At 40.4% G+C, this 19,753-nt stretch overlaps 1 protein-coding gene across 3 annotated transcripts in view; it reads left to right on the top strand.

Moving 5' to 3' along the window:
- Positions 1-19,753, top strand: part of wnk4a (WNK lysine deficient protein kinase 4a) — a 41,803-nt gene that overhangs the window by 14,307 nt on the left and 7,743 nt on the right. For all 3 annotated transcript variants that reach the window (XM_051417256.1, XM_051417258.1, XM_051417255.1), the window contains exons 3-14: positions 4,063-4,235; positions 4,628-4,848; positions 5,372-5,529; positions 8,388-8,476; positions 8,887-9,106; positions 10,277-10,637; positions 11,650-11,795; positions 12,561-12,634; positions 14,280-14,415; positions 14,889-15,005; positions 17,021-17,194; positions 19,539-19,593. In XM_051417256.1, coding sequence (XP_051273216.1) covers positions 4,063-4,235; positions 4,628-4,848; positions 5,372-5,529; positions 8,388-8,476; positions 8,887-9,106; positions 10,277-10,637; positions 11,650-11,795; positions 12,561-12,634; positions 14,280-14,415; positions 14,889-15,005; positions 17,021-17,194; positions 19,539-19,593 — 1,924 coding nt within the window. The remainder of the gene's footprint in view (positions 1-4,062; positions 4,236-4,627; positions 4,849-5,371; positions 5,530-8,387; positions 8,477-8,886; positions 9,107-10,276; positions 10,638-11,649; positions 11,796-12,560; positions 12,635-14,279; positions 14,416-14,888; positions 15,006-17,020; positions 17,195-19,538; positions 19,594-19,753) is intronic.

The raw sequence follows: 19,753 nt of genomic DNA, 5'->3' as shown, positions 1-19,753 counted from the left end.
AACTGCACTACTTACTCCTGTTTACATAATGTTTGTTAAGTCTTTCAAAAAATGACATATTTGCGACCTGTTTTTTTTAAAGATTTCTATCTTCAGTATGGAATGGGCTTGGGAGTTAATGCCACAAACAGGATGGGGAAACTAATGAGAGACGCACAACGAACACATTGTTGGTTTTGGTGTTTTTGTGGTATTTATTGACAATAGGAGAAACATATAGGAGTAACACCAACCTTATACTATATAAATGATAAATATAATCAAAATAAATAATCAAATCTAGTCCAAATTGTTGCGTAATTTTCTGTCAGTCGACTTATCCATTAAATGATGAATTTCAGCACTATACTTAAATAATTCCGATTGCAGATCCAAGTATTCAATACATGGATATTAAAAAAATGTATTAAAACCCCTGCTTCTAACCTTAGCACACATCGCTGGAGGCTATAAGTAGAAAGACTGAATCCATTTTTTCACTTGCCCTACTTTTCTCTCTGTATTTAGTCAAGATTCCTACAGATACCACAGTGGCTGGATATTACTCAAATCCTGGTCAGACTTAACTGTATCTGTGTGAGTGCAACATCAGGACACTGCGAACTTCTTCATTTCTGTATTAAGTGGCAGTGTAAAGCACCTGGTTTGGTGCAAATGTTGGCCGACACACGGCATGTGTTCATGTCCTGGTTGTCATAATAGGGGCGCTGACAGGGACTTCTTAATACCGGTGGCTCCTCTACCATCAACACTGCTTATGTAACTCCACTTATGTGGCACCAAGCCCAAGTATTTCCAACCCCAGCTATTGCAGACCCCCAACTCACACACACACACACACACACACACACACACACACACACACACACACACACACACACACACACACACACACACATACACACCTCCCAGCAGCTAAGAATAAAACATCCAGCTGGAAGAGAGAGGATAAGAAACTTTTAGTAGAGGCTCCTTCACACACCTCTTTATCTAGACTGTTTTTATGGATATACCCACTTGTCTTTTCAAAATCAAGAAGGTTTGTTTTTGTTGCTCCCCCCTGCATCGCTTTCTCCAGTGTTACGCAACGCTTTTTGGCCTCATTTTTCACAGAGAGGAGGGGGACGAGAGAGAGGTCGGGGCTGAAAGATGAAGTCAAATATCCCATGGAAAAGTTAGATAGAAGCATTGCACAGCTGTCAACAGAGGATCCCTTCTTTGGGAAATGCTAGACGACTTCTGACTAAAGATAGATATCTTTGAGTCTAATTGAAACACATTATAGTTATCTGTAATAGCCAAAGAAATTGTGTTTATTAGACTTTTCCCTAATGAATCGGTCTCTAAAAAAGTCTCTTCGAACTGACTGTACAGTTCATTTCTGCTCTTAGTCACGGCTTGAGTGCGTATGTGTACTGGGAGGAGGCCTTATGTTACCCTGAAATTACCCAGCACCAATAACAATGCAATCAGATGACACCATTGCAGTGTGAACACAGCTCATATTTGTGCTTTGTTGTTTCCATCTGTATTTCATTTTCCACTGCATTTGACATGGTTTTTGTGGACATTTTAAAATAACTATCCATCAGTGTGGAGGTTTTGAGTCACATGAAAGAAGCACCCATTATCAGCTCCATTTTCTTCAACAGCTCACATTTTATGAACTGTCTTGATCAGAGTTGCCACAACAGGATTTTGGTTTTCCGTAAGAGCTCCTCTGAAATTGCCAAATGTGCGTTTTGCATTTCAGTATTGTGCAATCATGCCATCCAGCATGCCAAGCTCTAGTAAACCCTGCGGTTTTGCAAGTGTCAGGATCTCCGAGTGGCTCGGCCGCATGCCACAGCTCCAGTAAAATCACGTTACACTGACTCTGGCTGCAAACAGGCGACTATCCACAGGAGACAAAGCTTGCTGCGCAGGGGTTTGATGTTATCGCGCTTAAATACATAAATATCCAGATGCACATCAACCCATAAACCCACTGACTCATTCACCCTGACTCATGTACAAACTGCATGCTTTTCAGGATACAGTGATCTACAGTGTGAATAAACCTCTATGACCATGTCTGTAATTTGTTGTCTTTAAGGTTCTTAAAACTAAATAGAGTATATGAAGCACAAATTAGATTAAAGTGGAACTGACTCATTCAGAAGACTTCTGGACATTTGTATGATCTAAATTGATGTGCGTTAATAATCATTACTTGTCCTCTAAACCCAAGATGTTTTTTTCTGACAGAAGTCTTACATATGAGGAATAAGCTGTAGCCTGTGTTCACATCATAGACTGATCACTATCGACCTTAAAGCCAACCACTTGGTCAGTAGACGCCTCTGTGTCTCGCTTTTGAGCCCAGGGCCTCATGTTTGAGTTGCTTGTGCAATATGACAGTTTGACAGGTGACTGACGCAGGTAAAAGGGCTCTTGCGTTGTGTGACTACAGACGCCCGTATATCTTCAAACAGTCTGCCTCCTGTGTTGATGCAGAAGCTTAGCATTAGCAGCGTTAGCACCTCATCGCTTACTGGGAAAAGGCAAAGAGGAAGGAGAGAGAGTAGTGGTCAAGTTGATTGTAAGCATAAACATATGCAGAGCAATTTTCCCAGAAATCTGCCTCAATGCAGGATTCATGGTACTGAGGTCTCCCAGGAGTTTTCCACTAACCACCAACCACAGGCAGAGTTACTCCAACAGCACCTAAATTGGGCCATTCATCCTAGAGGAAGCACAAAAATGTCTTTGTTCATCCAGCGTGATTGCAGTGTTTGGTTCAGTTTTACATGGATTTTTGGACACCTCCTCCTTAAATTTGTAAAGTCAGAGCTCCCCTTATTGGAAAATAGATGTGATTATGTAATCGGAGGGTCACCCAGATGGATGAACCTGTGGTTTCCAGTCCCGCAGCGGGCTCATTAGTTAAAGTAACAGTGATTTATCAGGTTGGTCCCGTGGATTTGTATGCTGTGTTTATTGCTACCTACTTACGTAACCAGAGCTCTACAACTCAACTGTCAACACTACTGCATTTTTATAGTTGACAAAACAAACTCAACTCAAGGTCCATTTAGTCACAGTGGAGCTTTCAATCATACCCTATGACCTTCATCAACAGATGCAGTTTGTCAAGTTGTAAATTGTAGATGTTTAAATTTCTTTAAGGACTTCCCGTCCATATTGGTTTAAACTTCAATCAATAATCCTGACCTTGGAAACAAAACCGCCTCAAGGTCGATTTATTAGCTGTTCTGGAGTGCGTTTACACTTTTATCCCGGTTGTGATCAGGTTTTTTGCGTACACCACTATTTTTAGAAATCTGAATACGCTACCTTTTCAGAAACTGGGATACTGTGGATTTATTTCTGATCATTCTCTGCTATGTGTGCAGGTGCTTCCTCAATCCGAGCTGAAACAAGAAAGCCAGTAGATCAAAATATTTGACAATGGACTATTTAATGATGATCTACACGCTGGAAAAAAGTGAAAGTCTGACGCTCTCTTCTTTTATTACCGGTGATAAAGCCAGTGGAGCAGTAAATGCAGCCAAATTGCGAATTTCTAGCTTAGTTCCAGACGTATGTCTTGTCCTTATTGATGGCTGTTTTCCCGAGTTCAAGAAACAACTGAGCCAATGACAGATGTCATATTCTTGTTCCAGAGCCAGATATTCATCCTCAAAGAAATATGGACAGAATAATGGTTGTAAGGATGGATAAAATAGATGCAGCTGTACAAGTTGTTTTAAGTCAAATTACCAAAATAAGAACTCTTAAATCAGCATAATTCTGCAATCATCATGAAAAATAAAAAAAACACACATGGATATGGTGGCAGGTTGAATTAATAAAGTGAAACGAAATCTGATTATCCTGCTCTTTACTGAAATTACATAGTTGTTAAGATGCAGAACAAAGACACACCTGCAATATCAGAATCATGTATACAGAAAGCTGAATAAGCTGGTTTCTCATGTGTCATGTAAATATCCTGAATATGATCATAAGGATGCTACTGTGCATGTAAACATACTCTTAACCGTGCGATTTTCTCTGCAGACCCGTAAGCTGACCAAGGCAGAGCGACAGCGTTTCAGTGAGGAGGTGGAGATGCTGAAGGGCCTGCAGCACCCAAACATCGTCCGCTTTCACGACTCCTGGAAGTCAACGGTTAAGGGCCACAAGTGCATCATCCTGGTGACCGAACTCATGACCTCAGGCACGCTCAAAACGTGAGTCTTCTCCACCAGGTTCCCCTTTCACTTACACTTTTTATTAAAAGATAGAAATCGTGTCTAAAAAAGTTTTTCATTCGATCTTTTTGTAAGAACGTGTTTCTCAAACGGCGGATATCCTTTTTCCAAATAAAAAGCTCTTCAGGTCTTCCATAAAAAAGAGGGTTTTTGTGTCATGTTTGACAGCTTGTCTTTTGCTTTTAAAGGAATGAAAAGGTGCAGAATAAAATCAGAGAATAGCTCCACTCTGGATACAATGTTCTTGGAGACTTTTAAACTTCCTCTTTGCTGCCAAAATAAGAGATTAATTATTTTGTAGCTCTTTCTCTTCTTCCAGTATTTTGATATGTTTAGAATGGGGTGTTTAGTCTTGTCCTTCTTTGTTTTAGGTACTTGAAGAGGTTCAAGGAGATGAAGCTGAAGCTGCTGCAGCGCTGGAGTCGTCAGATCCTCAAAGGGCTTCACTTCCTGCACACGCGCACTCCTCCCATCATCCACCGGGACCTCAAGTGTGACAACATTTTCATCACTGGCCCTACCGGCTCTGTCAAGATAGGAGATCTCGGGCTGGCCACTCTCAAAAGTGCCTCTTTTGCTAAAAGTGTCATTGGTAAGTCTTCACACAAATATCTCCTTCAACTGATGTTGAAATCTAACGATGTAAAATCTTGAAATTAAGCCTTTGCTTGAATTATTTTGCTTCCAATTTCTCCTGCATGGATCACTGAACAGAAGCAACCATTGATGCCTGTGTTATATTTCTTGGCTCTATTTTTAAATGTGGCATCATAACTCAAATTGCTTTTAATGTCAGTGGGAACTTGCCCTTCCCATCAAGAACATGCAAGGAGTGTCAGCCATCAGTATAAAGACTTGTTGATACTTGATTCTTGCTGAAAGTTACATTTTCTGCATTGTACAATAAAGACCCAAAATGATTTTCAGACATAAAGAATGAATAAGGACTGAGTTGGTTATTTACTTTTGAAAGATGTGAGTTATCCACATGGAGAAGATGTGGGGGAAAAAAGCTCTTCATTTGGATTAATTTAAAGCTTTTAGCATTTCTTTTTTTTTGGTCTGCTTTGCGACACACAAATTGTTTGATTGCCTTTACGCATGCCCTCTGACAGGAACACCAGAGTTCATGGCCCCTGAGATGTACGAGGAGAAGTACGACGAAGCGGTGGACGTCTATGCCTTTGGAATGTGCATCCTGGAAATGGCCACCTCTGAGTACCCGTACTCCGAGTGCCAAAATGCTGCCCAGATCTACCGCAAAGTCACCAGTGTGAGTAAAGGAAGGAGGAGGACCCCTATTTAATGTAATTGTCCACATGTGTTCGCTTTCTTCCATGTGAACACTGGAATTAAACAGAGAGGAACTAGGATATCTTGTGTGTAAGTCTGGATATCCTGCATCCTTGGAAAGAAGTGGGGCCCACATGAAATGAAAGCCGCATTTTGTCTATTAAAGGCTCAGTTTTGTCCATTACAAGCTCAGGGTGTAGAAACATACCATAACCTGCTGGCTTTTCTGTTGTCAGACCACAATCATGACGCAGAGGATTTACTAGTTCAAAGATCCTGTATAACTGGTTCTGGCTATCATGTTCACTGGAATATGCCTAACCTATTGACACTGGCATTTGCAAATGTTCTGTCTGAAGTGCTTTGCAGACTTTCTATTCAAGAAGGCACAGATGCATTTGAAAATGAACTATTTTTCTAGCATTAGAAGTTGTCAAATGAAGAAGAGAGCTTGAATCCCAGCCCCAGTGCCCACCTACAGGATGTAAACTGTTGGATTCATATCATAATGTTAAAAAGACAAAAAATGTGGGACTTCTCAGAAAAAAAAGACCAGAAGCAGTGTAGTGAGTTAAGACTCTGGCATTACAGTAGTGGATTTAGTCTGCCGTATTTCAAGCTGTTCCCAGATGCCAAGCACAGCGAATGACGCCATGGTGGGCAAGAGGAGGTGGTGGTAGAATTATATGTTTTGGAAATTGTGTCTCACTCTTTACTTCACAAAGAGAGCTGTTTCTTTCTCGCGTGTCACATATGCAAAGCAAACAGTGTCTGATGGAGGCTGGAAAGTGAGAAAGCGGCAATGCCAACAAGGCAGAGTGGGTCTGGCTCCTCCATAAACAAGACAACATAATAATGTTCCATGTGCAGTCGGAGAAGCTTACCCAAGCAACAAAATGTAATTAAAATTATATTAGCAGTGCCTTTCGTGATTTGTTTTACGTTTATGTGCAGTACAGACAACATGTGTCAATTTATTGGCATGGCAGTTAAATATTGAATTAAACACTAACCTATAAACTTTATGTAACTTATAACATATATGACTGCCTTGACTTGGCATTTAAGGGGCTTAGAGTAAGAAATATAGCTTGACGTATGAAAGACAGAACATATACAAATATTGTAGGGCTCTTGGAAATATTTTCCATGTGGGTGGTCACAACAGACTCTTTTTTGGCCTTGCTCTTAATGTGTTTTATTTTACATCAAATAAATAGACTCATACGTAAATGAATGCCTACTTACTGTGGACAAATGCCCTCTCTTATACTCTACTTGGGCAAAAGTTTGTGGACACCCAAACATTACACCTACATGTGATTATTGAGCAACTCATTCTAAAACCATGGGCATTAATCTGCTGCTATATCAGCCTGCAGGCTTCTGTAAGTGCTCATCTGCACGAAACATGTACAAAAAGCCCAAATTTGCATGTTGAAATCTCTTGTTTTGTCAGACCAACCATCAAATATGATATTTGAGAAGCTGGAATCAGCGCATTTTGGCATTTTTCCTTTAAAGATGACTGGAAATGTGTTTGTTGTGAATTAAAACAGGAAAGGACCTTCATCAAACTGTTACCAAAAAGTTGTAAGCATACTGTTGTCTAAAATATCACTATATGCTGTAGCATTAGGATTACTCTTAAATAGCCCCAGACCAAAAGTATGTTAAAGTGTTCGTCCAGGGGTGTCTGTATGTTTTTGTCCATATAATATATATTCCTCAGTGAATGGAAATATATGGCAGAGTATACCAGATTTTGCTTGTAAGACATAACCTTTCTTATGTTTATGCAAAATAATTGTTTCGGGATCATTCAAGATCTTATCTGGACTTCTGTTACCACAGGAAATGAGCAGAGACTCAAATTAGATTTGAATTGAGGGAAAACTGATTAAAAGGGTTCCAGTAAGGACAATAAAGCAAACTGCTTAAACAAGGAAACCTCTGTGCTCTGCTTAAGGTCCTTTAAATCACATTTCATATATAACATAACAGCATTTCAGTAATTGCACTGAAGCTTTTTTGGACTGAAATGATTATGTTACAAATCAGTATTCATTCTGTTCAAACGTAAGTCAAACACACTTACTGTTTAGAAAAATAACACACGTTCTCCTCTCTACTTTCTCACAGCTCTCCTTTAAACAGGAAGTAGAAATATCTTGAGTAAATTATTTATGGTCATAACAAAAAAAAGACTGCAGCTACTGTGTGACATGTCAGTTTGAATGTGATAACAAAGTGTATCTCTCAGCCTTTTTCTGGTAAATCTAATTATTTGAGTGTTTTGACCTAACATCAGCTGGTTGCTTGGGTATCTGCAGGCCAAACATCTTTTTGACCTCGACTCTTTGCCTTCTTATCAGTGTTTTTATTGGGCTGGGAGCTCTGCTGTAATCTATGTACATTCTCATGATAGCATTTAGAAAAACTCCCTTATTTCAAATAAGCATGAAGTCCTGCATGAATATTTGCTGTTATGAGATAAACTCTGCAGAGAAGCTCCAGCTGTCGGGAGTTAAAAACTCTTCAAGGATTGGCATCTTGGGTTTTTTCCATTTTCACAAGCTCTTGGTGTTGTTCTCCTCTGGTGTTGACATGATCGCAGAGCTGAATGTCATGCTGGCTAGTGGCAGCAGTCACAAAGCACAGGATTATGTTAACACGCACTGCAGGTGGTAGTGGCTGTTACTGCTGTGGGATAAATGTACAAGGAAGAGATCATTGCTTTTTGATTACTTATTCTTGCTTAAAGCACCCCCTCTGGTAGTTGTTGGGACATTATAAAGCCCTACAGATGAAGTAAAACTCTTCTGATTGTTTTCACAGGGAATTAAACCTGACAGTTTCTACAAAGTCAAAGTCCCAGAGCTGAAGGAGATCATTGAGGGCTGCATTCGCATGAACAATGATGAAAGGTACAAGTGAAAACATACATTGTGATCAACAAATAAAAAAATAACAAACTTAAACTGATCTTTATGAAGTGCACTAATCCCTATTCCATATGTCTGTTTTTTTGTTTTTTGCTCTGTTCTGTAAAGTAACAATCTAGATTCGAGCTTATAACTCAGCAAAAAAATCTATATATTAGATTTATATATCAAATTTTTTGCATCTACGGAGAGTTAGAAATGTGGTATTTTTCACGTTTTAGGTGTGCATGTTAAGTTAATTAAAACCTGCTGCAAGATGTACATATGTTTCTCAAAGCTAAAGTTATCTGTTTAATTTGTTATGGATAGATAATAAAAGGTCTGTGTTTAAAAAAATGCAAATCAACCTTTTAAGTGTCTAAAAGCTGACTGATTTTCTTCTTTTACTGCAGGTACACCATTCAGGACCTCCTGGAACACCCCTTCTTCCAGGAGAACAATGGCGTGCACGTGGAGCTGGCAGAAGAGGACGACACGGTGAAGTCGGGTCTGAAGCTGTGGCTGCGCATGGACGACACCAAGAAGCTCCACGGGAAGTACAAAGACAACAACGCCATCGAGTTCCTCTTTGAGCTCTACAAAGACGTGCCTGAGGAGGTGGCTCAGGAGATGGTAGGCTGACACACGAAGACAGCGTGTTTTGAGGTCAACCTTTACTGCTCTGCTGGCCCAGTTTGAGGCAGCCATTAGTGAGGAAATTGAGTAATTGATCCCAGATCAACAGATAAAGGCGACTTCAGCCAACCCCCACATGCTCTCTGCATCCTGATCTTGACTTATGATGATAGCTTTTAATGGGTTTACTGGGGGACGGCGGACTGGATATGGAGTTGTTATTGACCTTAATGATCTTAACACAAATAAGCACCAGATTCCCCCTCACAACAGAAAGATGCTTTGAAGAAAAGGTGGTTAGGTGACAGATGGTATCTTTTTAAATGAGCGTTCATTTTGAATGCACATACAGATGTTAGATTCGGAGACCTTATTACAGGCAAACATCACATCATGGAGTCTAACATTATGAGTGAAGCAGACATTTCTCTATGAGTTATCTGTCGTTTGACACTTGACCCCACACAGTGAAAGCAGCCTCACTAATGCACCCTGGCATCATTATGCTTCTTTTACGGTTCTGTTATGACAGCACACACTCTGAAATGCGCTCCAGCCCATAAAGAGAACGCCATGCAGAGTGTGTCAAGGGCACGGCTCAACATTTAATCAACAGGGGTTCGAAATGTGAGAGCGTGTCTCAGGAAGCAGCCGAGGTCACGTCTTTAATAATATAATGGCTCTCCTGCTCGTTACGAAACAGGCCCTTATGTCCTCCAGAACCCCCTCCGTAGAGGTCACTTTTAATGAAAATGCAAGCCACAATTCCTTACTTGTTTACCTCTTTGTGGTAGTTTTCATCAAGATCAAATTTGGTATCAGCAGGGGACATCTAGTCTGGCAGATCTGCTGTAATCTGATTATGTGTTGAGAGGCAGGTTGGGACTGAGTGTCCCACTCTGCTGGACTGGGTGTCACAAGAGGCTGAGCAAGACTCCAAATTGGCAGAGAATGCAAACAGTGTGCCCTGGTTTTACAAAACAAATGCTGTTAGCACAAAAGCTTTTGTCACATCAAAAGAAAGATTGTCACACAACCTGCGTAATCAGGTCACTAAGTGCAACAGATCTGCGTAAATTGTATGCAAATTGCAGCAGCAACTCATGGACCATGACTCCTACACGTGTTCATGTTGTGCCCTGACCATCTCTGTGTCTTGTTATGCAGGTTGTGCTTGGGTTCGTGTGCGAGGCAGACTTTAAGCTCGTGGCCAAGGCCATACGGGACAGGGTGGCGACCATCAAGCGGCAGAGAGAGAAGCTGAGGCGGCAGGCAGAGGAGCGGAAGAAGAAGCAGGAGCAGGAAGCCTTAGAAGAAGAACCAGAGCCTCAGACTCCTTTACCTAAAGTCAGCGACATTGTTGCAGCAGAGTCACCCACCCCGGCCCTGACGCCTCCGGCCCCAGTCCTGTCCCCCGTCACCAGCTCTGTGGACTCTGGCGTCAGCTCCAACTACCCTGCAGAGCCAGAGGAGCCAGAGGCAGACCAACACTTCCACATGCGCCACAACAGCTTGTCCTCTGCTAACTGTGAGCGGCCTGATATGAAATCAAATACAATGAAAAGTTTGTAGGGTCCACCCACAGTGATTTTCATGTTTTCAGTTCAAGTTTGCAACTTTTTAGGCTCATAAAACACTTTTAACACCAAGTGGATAATATGAAAACGATCATCAGTTTCAAAACAAGGATGTTTCTCATACAGTACCTCCTGAAGACGTATACCATATAAAAAAAACAGCAAAATAGTGCATTATTATTGTGAGGTCTTACAATATAAAGTATTTGTATAATATAATACACTTGAAATTATTTATTAGTATCTAGATCCTTTACTTAAATAAAACTAGCAATACGAGACGATGAAACTTAGTATAAAATACAGAAGAATTATCAGGAAAATGCACAAAAAGTATAAAAAGTTGAATTGCTCCTTTTACATTATGTTATAAATATCACATTATTGAATTATTATTACAGATGTATTTACATGTAAGAGGAAGCTACCAGTGATGGTAGAGGTAATCTAAATACTTTAAATACTGTTGTGGGTGGTTTGACCTATTTTTATTATTTTATTTAAAGTACTGTAACATTTGAATTAGCTACAGTAATTGTAAAAGTTTAAAAGTGATCGGAGTCAAGAACTCGTCATAAACTCTGGAGACAATTGTCTTTCACTGCATTATCTGTGTACTGAACAGAAAGCCGTTCACATCTAAGAGCACATGGGAGGCATACAGTGAAATGTGAAACTGTGGATAACTAAATTATTCAGTCCCTGTAAGTCTCATGGTGTGGGCGCGTGTGCTCTAGTTATTGAACATTTCTCAGTTTTTAACCAAAACAACAGCCCAGCATCTCCTGTGGATCTCCACAGTGAAACCCTCTAAGTTGTTATTATGTTAGTGTGTGTGGTATGTCTGTGGGGGGTCACTAGGCCTGCGTGTTTCCATGCATATGAGTGTGTGTACTGTACAGATTGTGTCAGTCAGACCACAGTGGGTCACATGCTAATGGTTTGTGTCCTTTGTTGAAACAGCTGACTGCGAGACGGACGGCTATCTGAGCTCCTCTGGGCTTCAGGATCCGCTGGAGGCCGGCAGCTTCAACACAACCCCTCCCACCACACACACCGACACACCGACTGCAAACGGTTTCCCCATCCCAGCCCTCCGCTTCCCCTCGGTGAGTGGCCTCAATAAAGAACTTGTTATCAAAGTGGAGAGCGCAAACGGGTGGAGGCGTAAAGGATGACTTTCAAGACTTTTACGAGACCTCCTTCGCCAGCATTACTCAGTCTAACACAGTGCCGACACCCCTAATTTTGTGTACCTACTAATTAATAACAGTCTTAGCATTCTAACATCTGCTTATTAGCACTAAACACAAACTAGCAGCTGAGGCAAATTATTGGAAAAACTGACATTTCTAATTGTTTATGGCACTAAATGAAAAGTTGGTGGATCACCAAATCTATTGCAATTCATTCTAAAGGGGAGCGTGAATGTCTGAGCCAAACTTTGTGGCAATCCATCCAACAGTTGTTGAGACATTTCACTCAAAACCCCAAATTTCAACCTCATGGTGGCTCTAAAGGAAAAATCAGAGGCTCGCAAAATCAGTTAAAACATTTTATGGCAGTCCATCCAAAACTTAAGTTGTTATTTGGATTGGACCAAAGCACTGCCATCCCCGGGTAGGAACCATGTCTATGTACATGCCTATTTCTATTTAAAATGGCCAAATTGAAGATTTTTATAGTTAAAAATGAAACATTTTGTGTTGACGTAACTGGAAGTAAATCAAATGCTTCAAAAACTTAAAATTCAGTATGTGGAAAATGTTTCCTGCCTACTATCTTGTACTAAAGCTTCAGAAGAAAAAGAAGTCAATGGAAAGTATTGACCTTTTACTTGGTTACCTTACCTCATCCCTCATTTCTGTTCACAGAGTATTGCAGTTTCCAACAACATAGAACATGGCAACTCAGGGCCCCCGAGCGGCTTCAACTCTCCTGTGGACAGGTAACGTTCTTTTTTTTTAACATCTAAGGAACAATGGAGTTCAATAGTTTCTTCTTTATTTAGACCTGAAAATCAATGTCAATCTAGTAGAAATGTCTGGTCTTCCCTCTATAACTCCCCCTCCTCCACATCTGTGGGGCTGCGACAACAAGCTTGAGGCAACCGACAGGCTCGTCTGTGTTTGTATTGCAGCGAGGCGGAGTGGACCCTTGCAGGTTTCTGTGTGACTGGCTCTCAGATGTTGCAGAGGCCCTGTTGTCCACGTTGGTGGGATGTTAAGGAGAAAGCAGCTTTATTCTTGGCATGAGAGCCGACAATGGACAATACATTATTTGTGTGTGTGTGGCTGTCATCTGGGCTCCATCCTCTGTTCAGAGATGTTTGTAATGATATTGTCACCATGCAGAACCTAACGTGTGACGCTTGCTGAGACTACAAGTAACGACTATTAATCATAACTGATGAATCTTTTGGTTATTTTTTGATTAATCAATTAATTGTTTAGTCTGCATTCTTTCAAAAATATAGAAAAATGCCGTTTTCTGAAGACCAGATGACATCTTCCGATTGCTTTTATTGTCCGTCCGAACAACAGTCCAAAACCCAAAGATATTCATTTTACAGTGATACATAAAAAAAGAAAAATAGCAAATCTTGACTTCAACAATGAATCCATTAAGTGCTGTCAATACATTTTAAAATGAATTTGTGCTTGAATACAGTTAATTCTGTACTTTTCCTGTATTTAGTTCCAAAATTTGGTTGGGATTTACAAATGCAGCGATAGTCAAAAGGTCTCCTACAGTCCGCTTGTCTTCCATGATTGAGAGTTTATCTGACTTGTTCATAGTAGATTGAATTAAATGTCAAGGCTAGAGTGTCATGTTTCATAACAGCTTATGCATGCACTATTTAGGATCCAAAACATTCTCCCAGTTGTTTAATTCTTCCTCTGAGAAAACCCAAGGCTTTTCTCAGAGGAAGACATTTCATCACAAAACAGAAGAATCATTTGCAATATCAACACAAATGTTTCATCCGTTTTACTCTCATTTCCATGTAGTGTTTAGAGGTAAAAACAGGCTTTGCTCTGAACTTAAGTTACCCGTGAGGTGGAGGTTCTTAAATAGACAGGCAGACGCTGCCAACCAGTAGGCTTGTAAATGTTAGCAGTCTGTAGATGGAGAGGAGTCTATGACCACAACGATCCAAAAAAGGCCCATGAGACGCAATTAGCTGAACCAAAGCTTTTTATAAAACATGCTGAATGTTCTCCAGTCCTCTGAAACCTAAAACTCGTTCATTGTATAAACACAACGGTTCACATGGACGTGTTGCTTCCTCTGGATGAACGGCACCTTCGCATAGACTCTCAACAGGCCTCATTAAACTGCATTGTTTAACTCTGCTGTTTACGCCCAAGGGACATGCCACTGTAACACATCAAGACTTTATTTGACACTTCATAGTGCTGTTTATTATCATATGTGATGCCAAGATAATCAGCCGTGTGGGATACTCAATTCCTTTTACACTTCTGTTGTAGATAATGAATTTGCTTTGAAATTACTGCATGAGGAATGTTTCAGTGGCTTTGTTTGGCGTATTTCCTAATCAGAAGCATGTATAATTTATATCTTTGCAGCTACGCCTCTGATGTGACTTCAGGCTTGAGTGACGGCTACGAGGGCCTATCAGAGAAGAACGAGAAAACGGCTGCTAGGCGAACTGCCGCGAAGCTGTTCAGGAGGAGGGCGCGCTCAAGGCTGCGCATCACAGGGGTACAATAACTCAAAAGTTTTGTTTAATTGCAACACTGCGAATGCATTTTACGGACGTCATAAACAAATAAATCAGTCAGCTAGATTTAAGTGGTTGAATTAGCAGATTCATTTTTATTTATGAGCGAGTGGTGAAGCTCCACCCTGATTATGTAACATTATCAGTAGCTATGGTTTTCTTCCCCTGGCAACCGCAGTACATTTCTCTTCTGATCAGAACACTCTGTGGTCTTTTAATGAGCTTGTTTGGACTGGAGGCAGAGGCAAACAGATCATGCATAACCACGTGCATACAGTGTTGCAAAGAGTGCATACATTACACACATAAACACACTGTATTTTACAGTAGACAAACCACTACCCCTTTACTCACACACAAAAACACATTGTTCCTCTGGTGTTTAATTTTGCTTGGTGGTTTAGAGGGTAAACAAGACCCCCTGGCTTACCATTGATCCTGTTCGTCTATGCAGCTCTCCGATAAAGTGGACCGGGTGGTGGAGTGTCAGCTGCAGACACACAATGACAAGATGGTGACCTTCAAGTTTGACCTGGATGGAGATAACCCTGAAGACATTGCAGCTGTCATGGTAAGTCATTACTGGTCCTTAGTCACTCGCCCTGCAATGATCAACAGGTATATTCATAATGTCAACATTAAAACACTTCTATTGGGTTAAAAAAGAGGGTTTCTTTTGTTTTGCTATTTACTTAAGGTGTGAGTGGTATTGATTTTTTGTGAAATATGGCTTTGGACCAAGTAGCAATTGATTAGATTTTGGTGATGATTCTGATCTGGAATATCCACTACTCCACCAACATTCACAAAATGTGGGTATCAGAAATAATTGTTGACATGGCAGAAGTTTTAACTCTTGATCTTGATTCTCTTGATTTAAAACAAACCTCTGTAACTTTTGCTAGACAGCAGATACGCTACTGACAGTGGCAGGACAATGGTTAATCCTAAAACTTAGTATAACAGTAGGACAAGTACAGAAAAGCCCTCAAGTCAGTAAACTGGCTCGGTAATATCCATTACATAGAGATATCTGAAGTTGGCTAACATTAGTGGCCAAAAGCTGCTGGTTACACCAACCAAGTAGGGTTGTTGCAGCAAAAACAGAGCATGTGTCGAATTGATCATTTGTATTAATTCTAATTTAACTTTTCATTTGTAAGAGCCGGAATGTCGTATATCTTCTTTCAAATGTAACATAATCTTGCTTTAAAGGAGGAAGAAGTCATAAATGAGATCTTTGATTTACTTTTGAAATTTGTATAGAAGTCATTTTACTTCTTGATCCCCCCACAGACAAACCGGTGGTTCACTCAGCACAAACTTGTTCTGTGCAGCCAAACATTGCTCCCTTTATTTTAAATTCTAGGGGAGATCCTAAAGTTTCCAAAGATACCAATGGTGTCAGGCTGTCTTATTTTTTGTTGATTGTGTATAAAATGATGCACCAGACTCGAGTCTTGAATATTTCAAGTGTAAACACCATAGATGCCACCTAAGGAGAAATGGAGTCAGTCAAATCAGTCTTCGTTAGAGCTTCCTAGAACTTCATAAGATTTGTACAGAAATAAATAAATGACCTCACTCTGTCAACTGATAAGTCTGACAGATTCCTCTATCTCAACTGAAGGCACACATGATTCATCCTGCTTTCAGTTAACAGCCTGTTGTTTGTCCATCCAAACTCTGGCTGATAGTATATCAAACTTTCTGTGAAGTGAGTGACGCAGGTAACCGGCTCCATCCCCCTGTTATTGTCTTCATTAGCGAAGAGAGGCGGCGCACTCAGACGAGTCGTGATGAGGCAGCGTGCGCAGCAGCACTTTTTGTTCACTGAATGTACTGTTTTCCTGACTCTTAAAACACAGTGGGCTTTTGTTTACTGAGTCCTGGCGCAGCAGGGAGCTTGGCATCAATGCAGCCCCCGTGGTTCTCAGTGCAGTTTTAAATGCGCTGAATTATGCCATGCTGACAGGAAACCGTCACCACGCCCCAACCCACAATTCACAGCAATGCTCAAAACTGCATGAATATGCAAAACTCAAAACCTCCTCAAACAAACTGCTGTATTGTGGATTTGCGTGAGATGATTTATGTATTTTTTCCTAAGAATAAGCATTAGCCTAGGGTGGGTGGGTAGATTTCATAGATGGACACACAAATACACATCAAATAAATTTTGCACTCTAGAAGCACATATAATTGTATCTGTTCCTTTACAGTGGTGGAAAGTACTTTTACTTACTATAGTTACTCTAAACTTGCATTTTATATTGAAAATAAAATGTTGACCTAAAATATAATAATTTTTTATAGATTTAACGCCCTAATTTTGTACAAAGTAGATGAAATCAGCATCAGCTCAAACAGATGAAACAGCAAAAGGCTACTCACAGATTAATTACATAACAATCCAATGATATTATATATCATAACACTCACAGCACTTTTAATTTTAATACTTTAAGTACATCTACTGATAATATCTGTATATTTTACTTTTACTTGTAATAAGAGTAAATAGTATTTTCACGTGTTACTTAAGTATCTGAATACTTCTTCAATCATTGTCCTTTTGTCTTCAAGGTGCACAATGAGTTCATCCTCCCGTCAGAGAAGGAGGGCTTCATCCACCGCATGGGTGACATCATCAAGCGGGCCGAGTCTCTGATGACCAAAGAGGAGCCGGTCCACTCAAGCGGACACCGACTTCCCCAGCCTGCTTTCCACGGCGGGGTTAACTCATTGTCTTCCTCACAGGTCAGCAGCAGCACCTGCTCCTTTCCAGTATTCCACATCACAGCATTGTTAGCTGAGAACAAAGGAAGTAACAGTAACAGAGCGCGTTTTTTACTGTGCTGTCTGACCATAAATTACACCAGCTATAGTGTGTCTTATCTGAGGCAGACCCATAAATCTTGAGCAAATGGAGAGCTGTAGAGTAGTGCTTCCTACACTCGAAATAAACAGCCTCAGTGGAGTGCTGTACTCACTGTCCACAGTCCCTCATGAGACTTGCCCTTAAAGACAGGTTAAGTGTTTCTAGAGCCACCTGAAGTAGTGCTTTCATTTAGAACATAATGTTACTAAAAGCACTAATGTCATAAAACCCTGTGATTTGTGGAAACATACTCCTGTGTGCCTCCTTTTTTTCTTCACATTTATTTGTTCCCACAACCACAAATCCTTTCCAGTGCGTACAACATAATGAACTTTCCAGCATATGTGCCCACATTGAATGAGTGAAATAATTTATGTTTGGATTTATTAAACCTTTCTGCATCAAGATTATGTGAAACTGTAAAATGAAGACTTCCAGGAAAAGAAAAAAAGAGTTATTAGGAACAGTGCCACCCTGTATGAGATATGACCTAATGCCTAATCAGATAGAGTTTGTCTGCTTAAAGGGAAAAGAAGTGTCTGTCCTGCCAGGATATGTTCCACTCTGTAGAACACGCAGAACAAAATCTCCTTGTGCCCCCCTAGTAAAAATGATCAAACATGTTCATTAATGATGGAGAAAAGAATAATGTGCGGTTTTATTTAGGACAAGAGAAAAGTAAGAGCAGTAAAACCACTACCTCCAACTATCTACCTTGTTCGCCATTTTTCCGACCCCCTGGCTACCATAATTACCCCAAACCACGGTGGACAAATCTCTCCTGGCTCTGTTCCAGCGCCTGATTAAAAACACTGCCTGGACCACATCCTCCAAGAACCGTAATGGCTGCTCTCACCAGCAACGTCCAGCCAAAAAAAAAAAACAAAAAAAAACAGACCAATCTAGTTAAGTCAGGGAGAAACCCACAAGACCGGAGACTCATCTGTTTATCTCTGTTCTGGTTGTGGTAACTCTGAGGTAGGGGGCTATTCTGAGAGTTTTGGGAAGAGACACTGTGTATAAATGGAGCTTGAATCCCTGGAAAGCCAAGCTTGTCTAACTGTTGCTAGTTTCCTCTTCCCACCACTTGAAGAACAAGTGGGCAGCCCTTGTGAGGCTGTGCAGCAGTGAGCTACGTGCTGGCAGTAGCATGGTAACAAGCTCACAATGACAGTGCACACATACTATAAAGCAAGTGTGCTGTTTCCCATTATCACCTTCTTAATTTAGCTTTTTAGCATGTTAATTAGCACTAAACCCAAAGTACAATTGTGCCAATGCCTCTTGAAGATGCTGAGATATTTCACAGGATAATTGAAAACTTTGACCTTCTGTCGGCGCTAGAATCTAAAATTATTTGTATAAATTCACTGGGGTTTCTCACTTCTCTTTTTTGTTTTTCAGAAAAGGCTAGATTATAGCAGCCAGTTATCCAAATAATGGAGAGTTAATGACCTTCCATAAAATGCACAAAGACGTAATAATAGTTGTATTAACTGGTTAATAACATGGGATGTATTATGGAAACAGCTTTTCACAAATTAACAGTAAATTCTTTACAGTCGGCTTAATATTCACTTTATTGCCCACTTAATACGTGTTGTATTACACTGGACGGGGAACACGTGCTCGTATACCTGAGGTCAGGCCTCAGTCTCACCTATATTATCTGAAGTCTGAAGCATGCAGTGATTTAAAGGGACATTTCATAGATTTTATATGTCAGTCAGTTTACGAGGGGTTACTACACAAGCAGTGACTAAATTACCCAGCAGACATTCCCTGGGTATCTTAGCAGAGAGTTCGCATTACTAACTAGGACATGCAGTTTCAAAGAATATGGGAGGGTCTAATCAAAGACGCTAATAAGTTGCATGCTAGTAAGTTGCATTATGGGAAGTGTAGGAGCTATTGTTTTTGGATCTTGGCCCATTTTTGGGTCTAACATTTACAGTAAATTTAAATTTCGAATTTCTGATCTCTTCTCCATCGATTTTGTCCATCCATATGTCCCCCAATTGGAAGTGAAATATGGAGTTCACTTAAACAACACGCATGGCAGAAGTAGTACCAATACGACATTAATATGTACACAATACTCTCCAGTCCAGTCTCTAACCCAGTCTCTACCCAGTCACATTCAACTCAGATACACATGCATATTATAGTGAGTAATGAGCCGTGGAAAGAGATTGAGTTTTATCAACTGTTGCTCTCTTACAGCCTAATCTGCACAGTCACACCCTGGCTCGAACCAACTCCTCCTCGTCTCTGCCTGGTAAGTCTCACGTCTAGTTTGAAACTGAATAATTTGATGCTTGCGGAGATTAATATGAATGATATGAATAAAGTCTGAAATTCACCAATTAACATTAAGTGTGTGTGAACTGCATAAAGTCTTTCTCACAGCATGTCAGATTAACTTGCATTTGTTTGTT

The sequence above is a fragment of the Dicentrarchus labrax genome, unplaced genomic scaffold, assembly GCF_905237075.1.
Source record: "Dicentrarchus labrax unplaced genomic scaffold, dlabrax2021, whole genome shotgun sequence".
Classification (NCBI taxonomy): Eukaryota; Metazoa; Chordata; class Actinopteri; family Moronidae; genus Dicentrarchus; species Dicentrarchus labrax.
The sequence above is the reverse complement of the archived record's forward strand: the minus strand, read 5'-3'. Positions and strand labels throughout refer to the sequence as shown.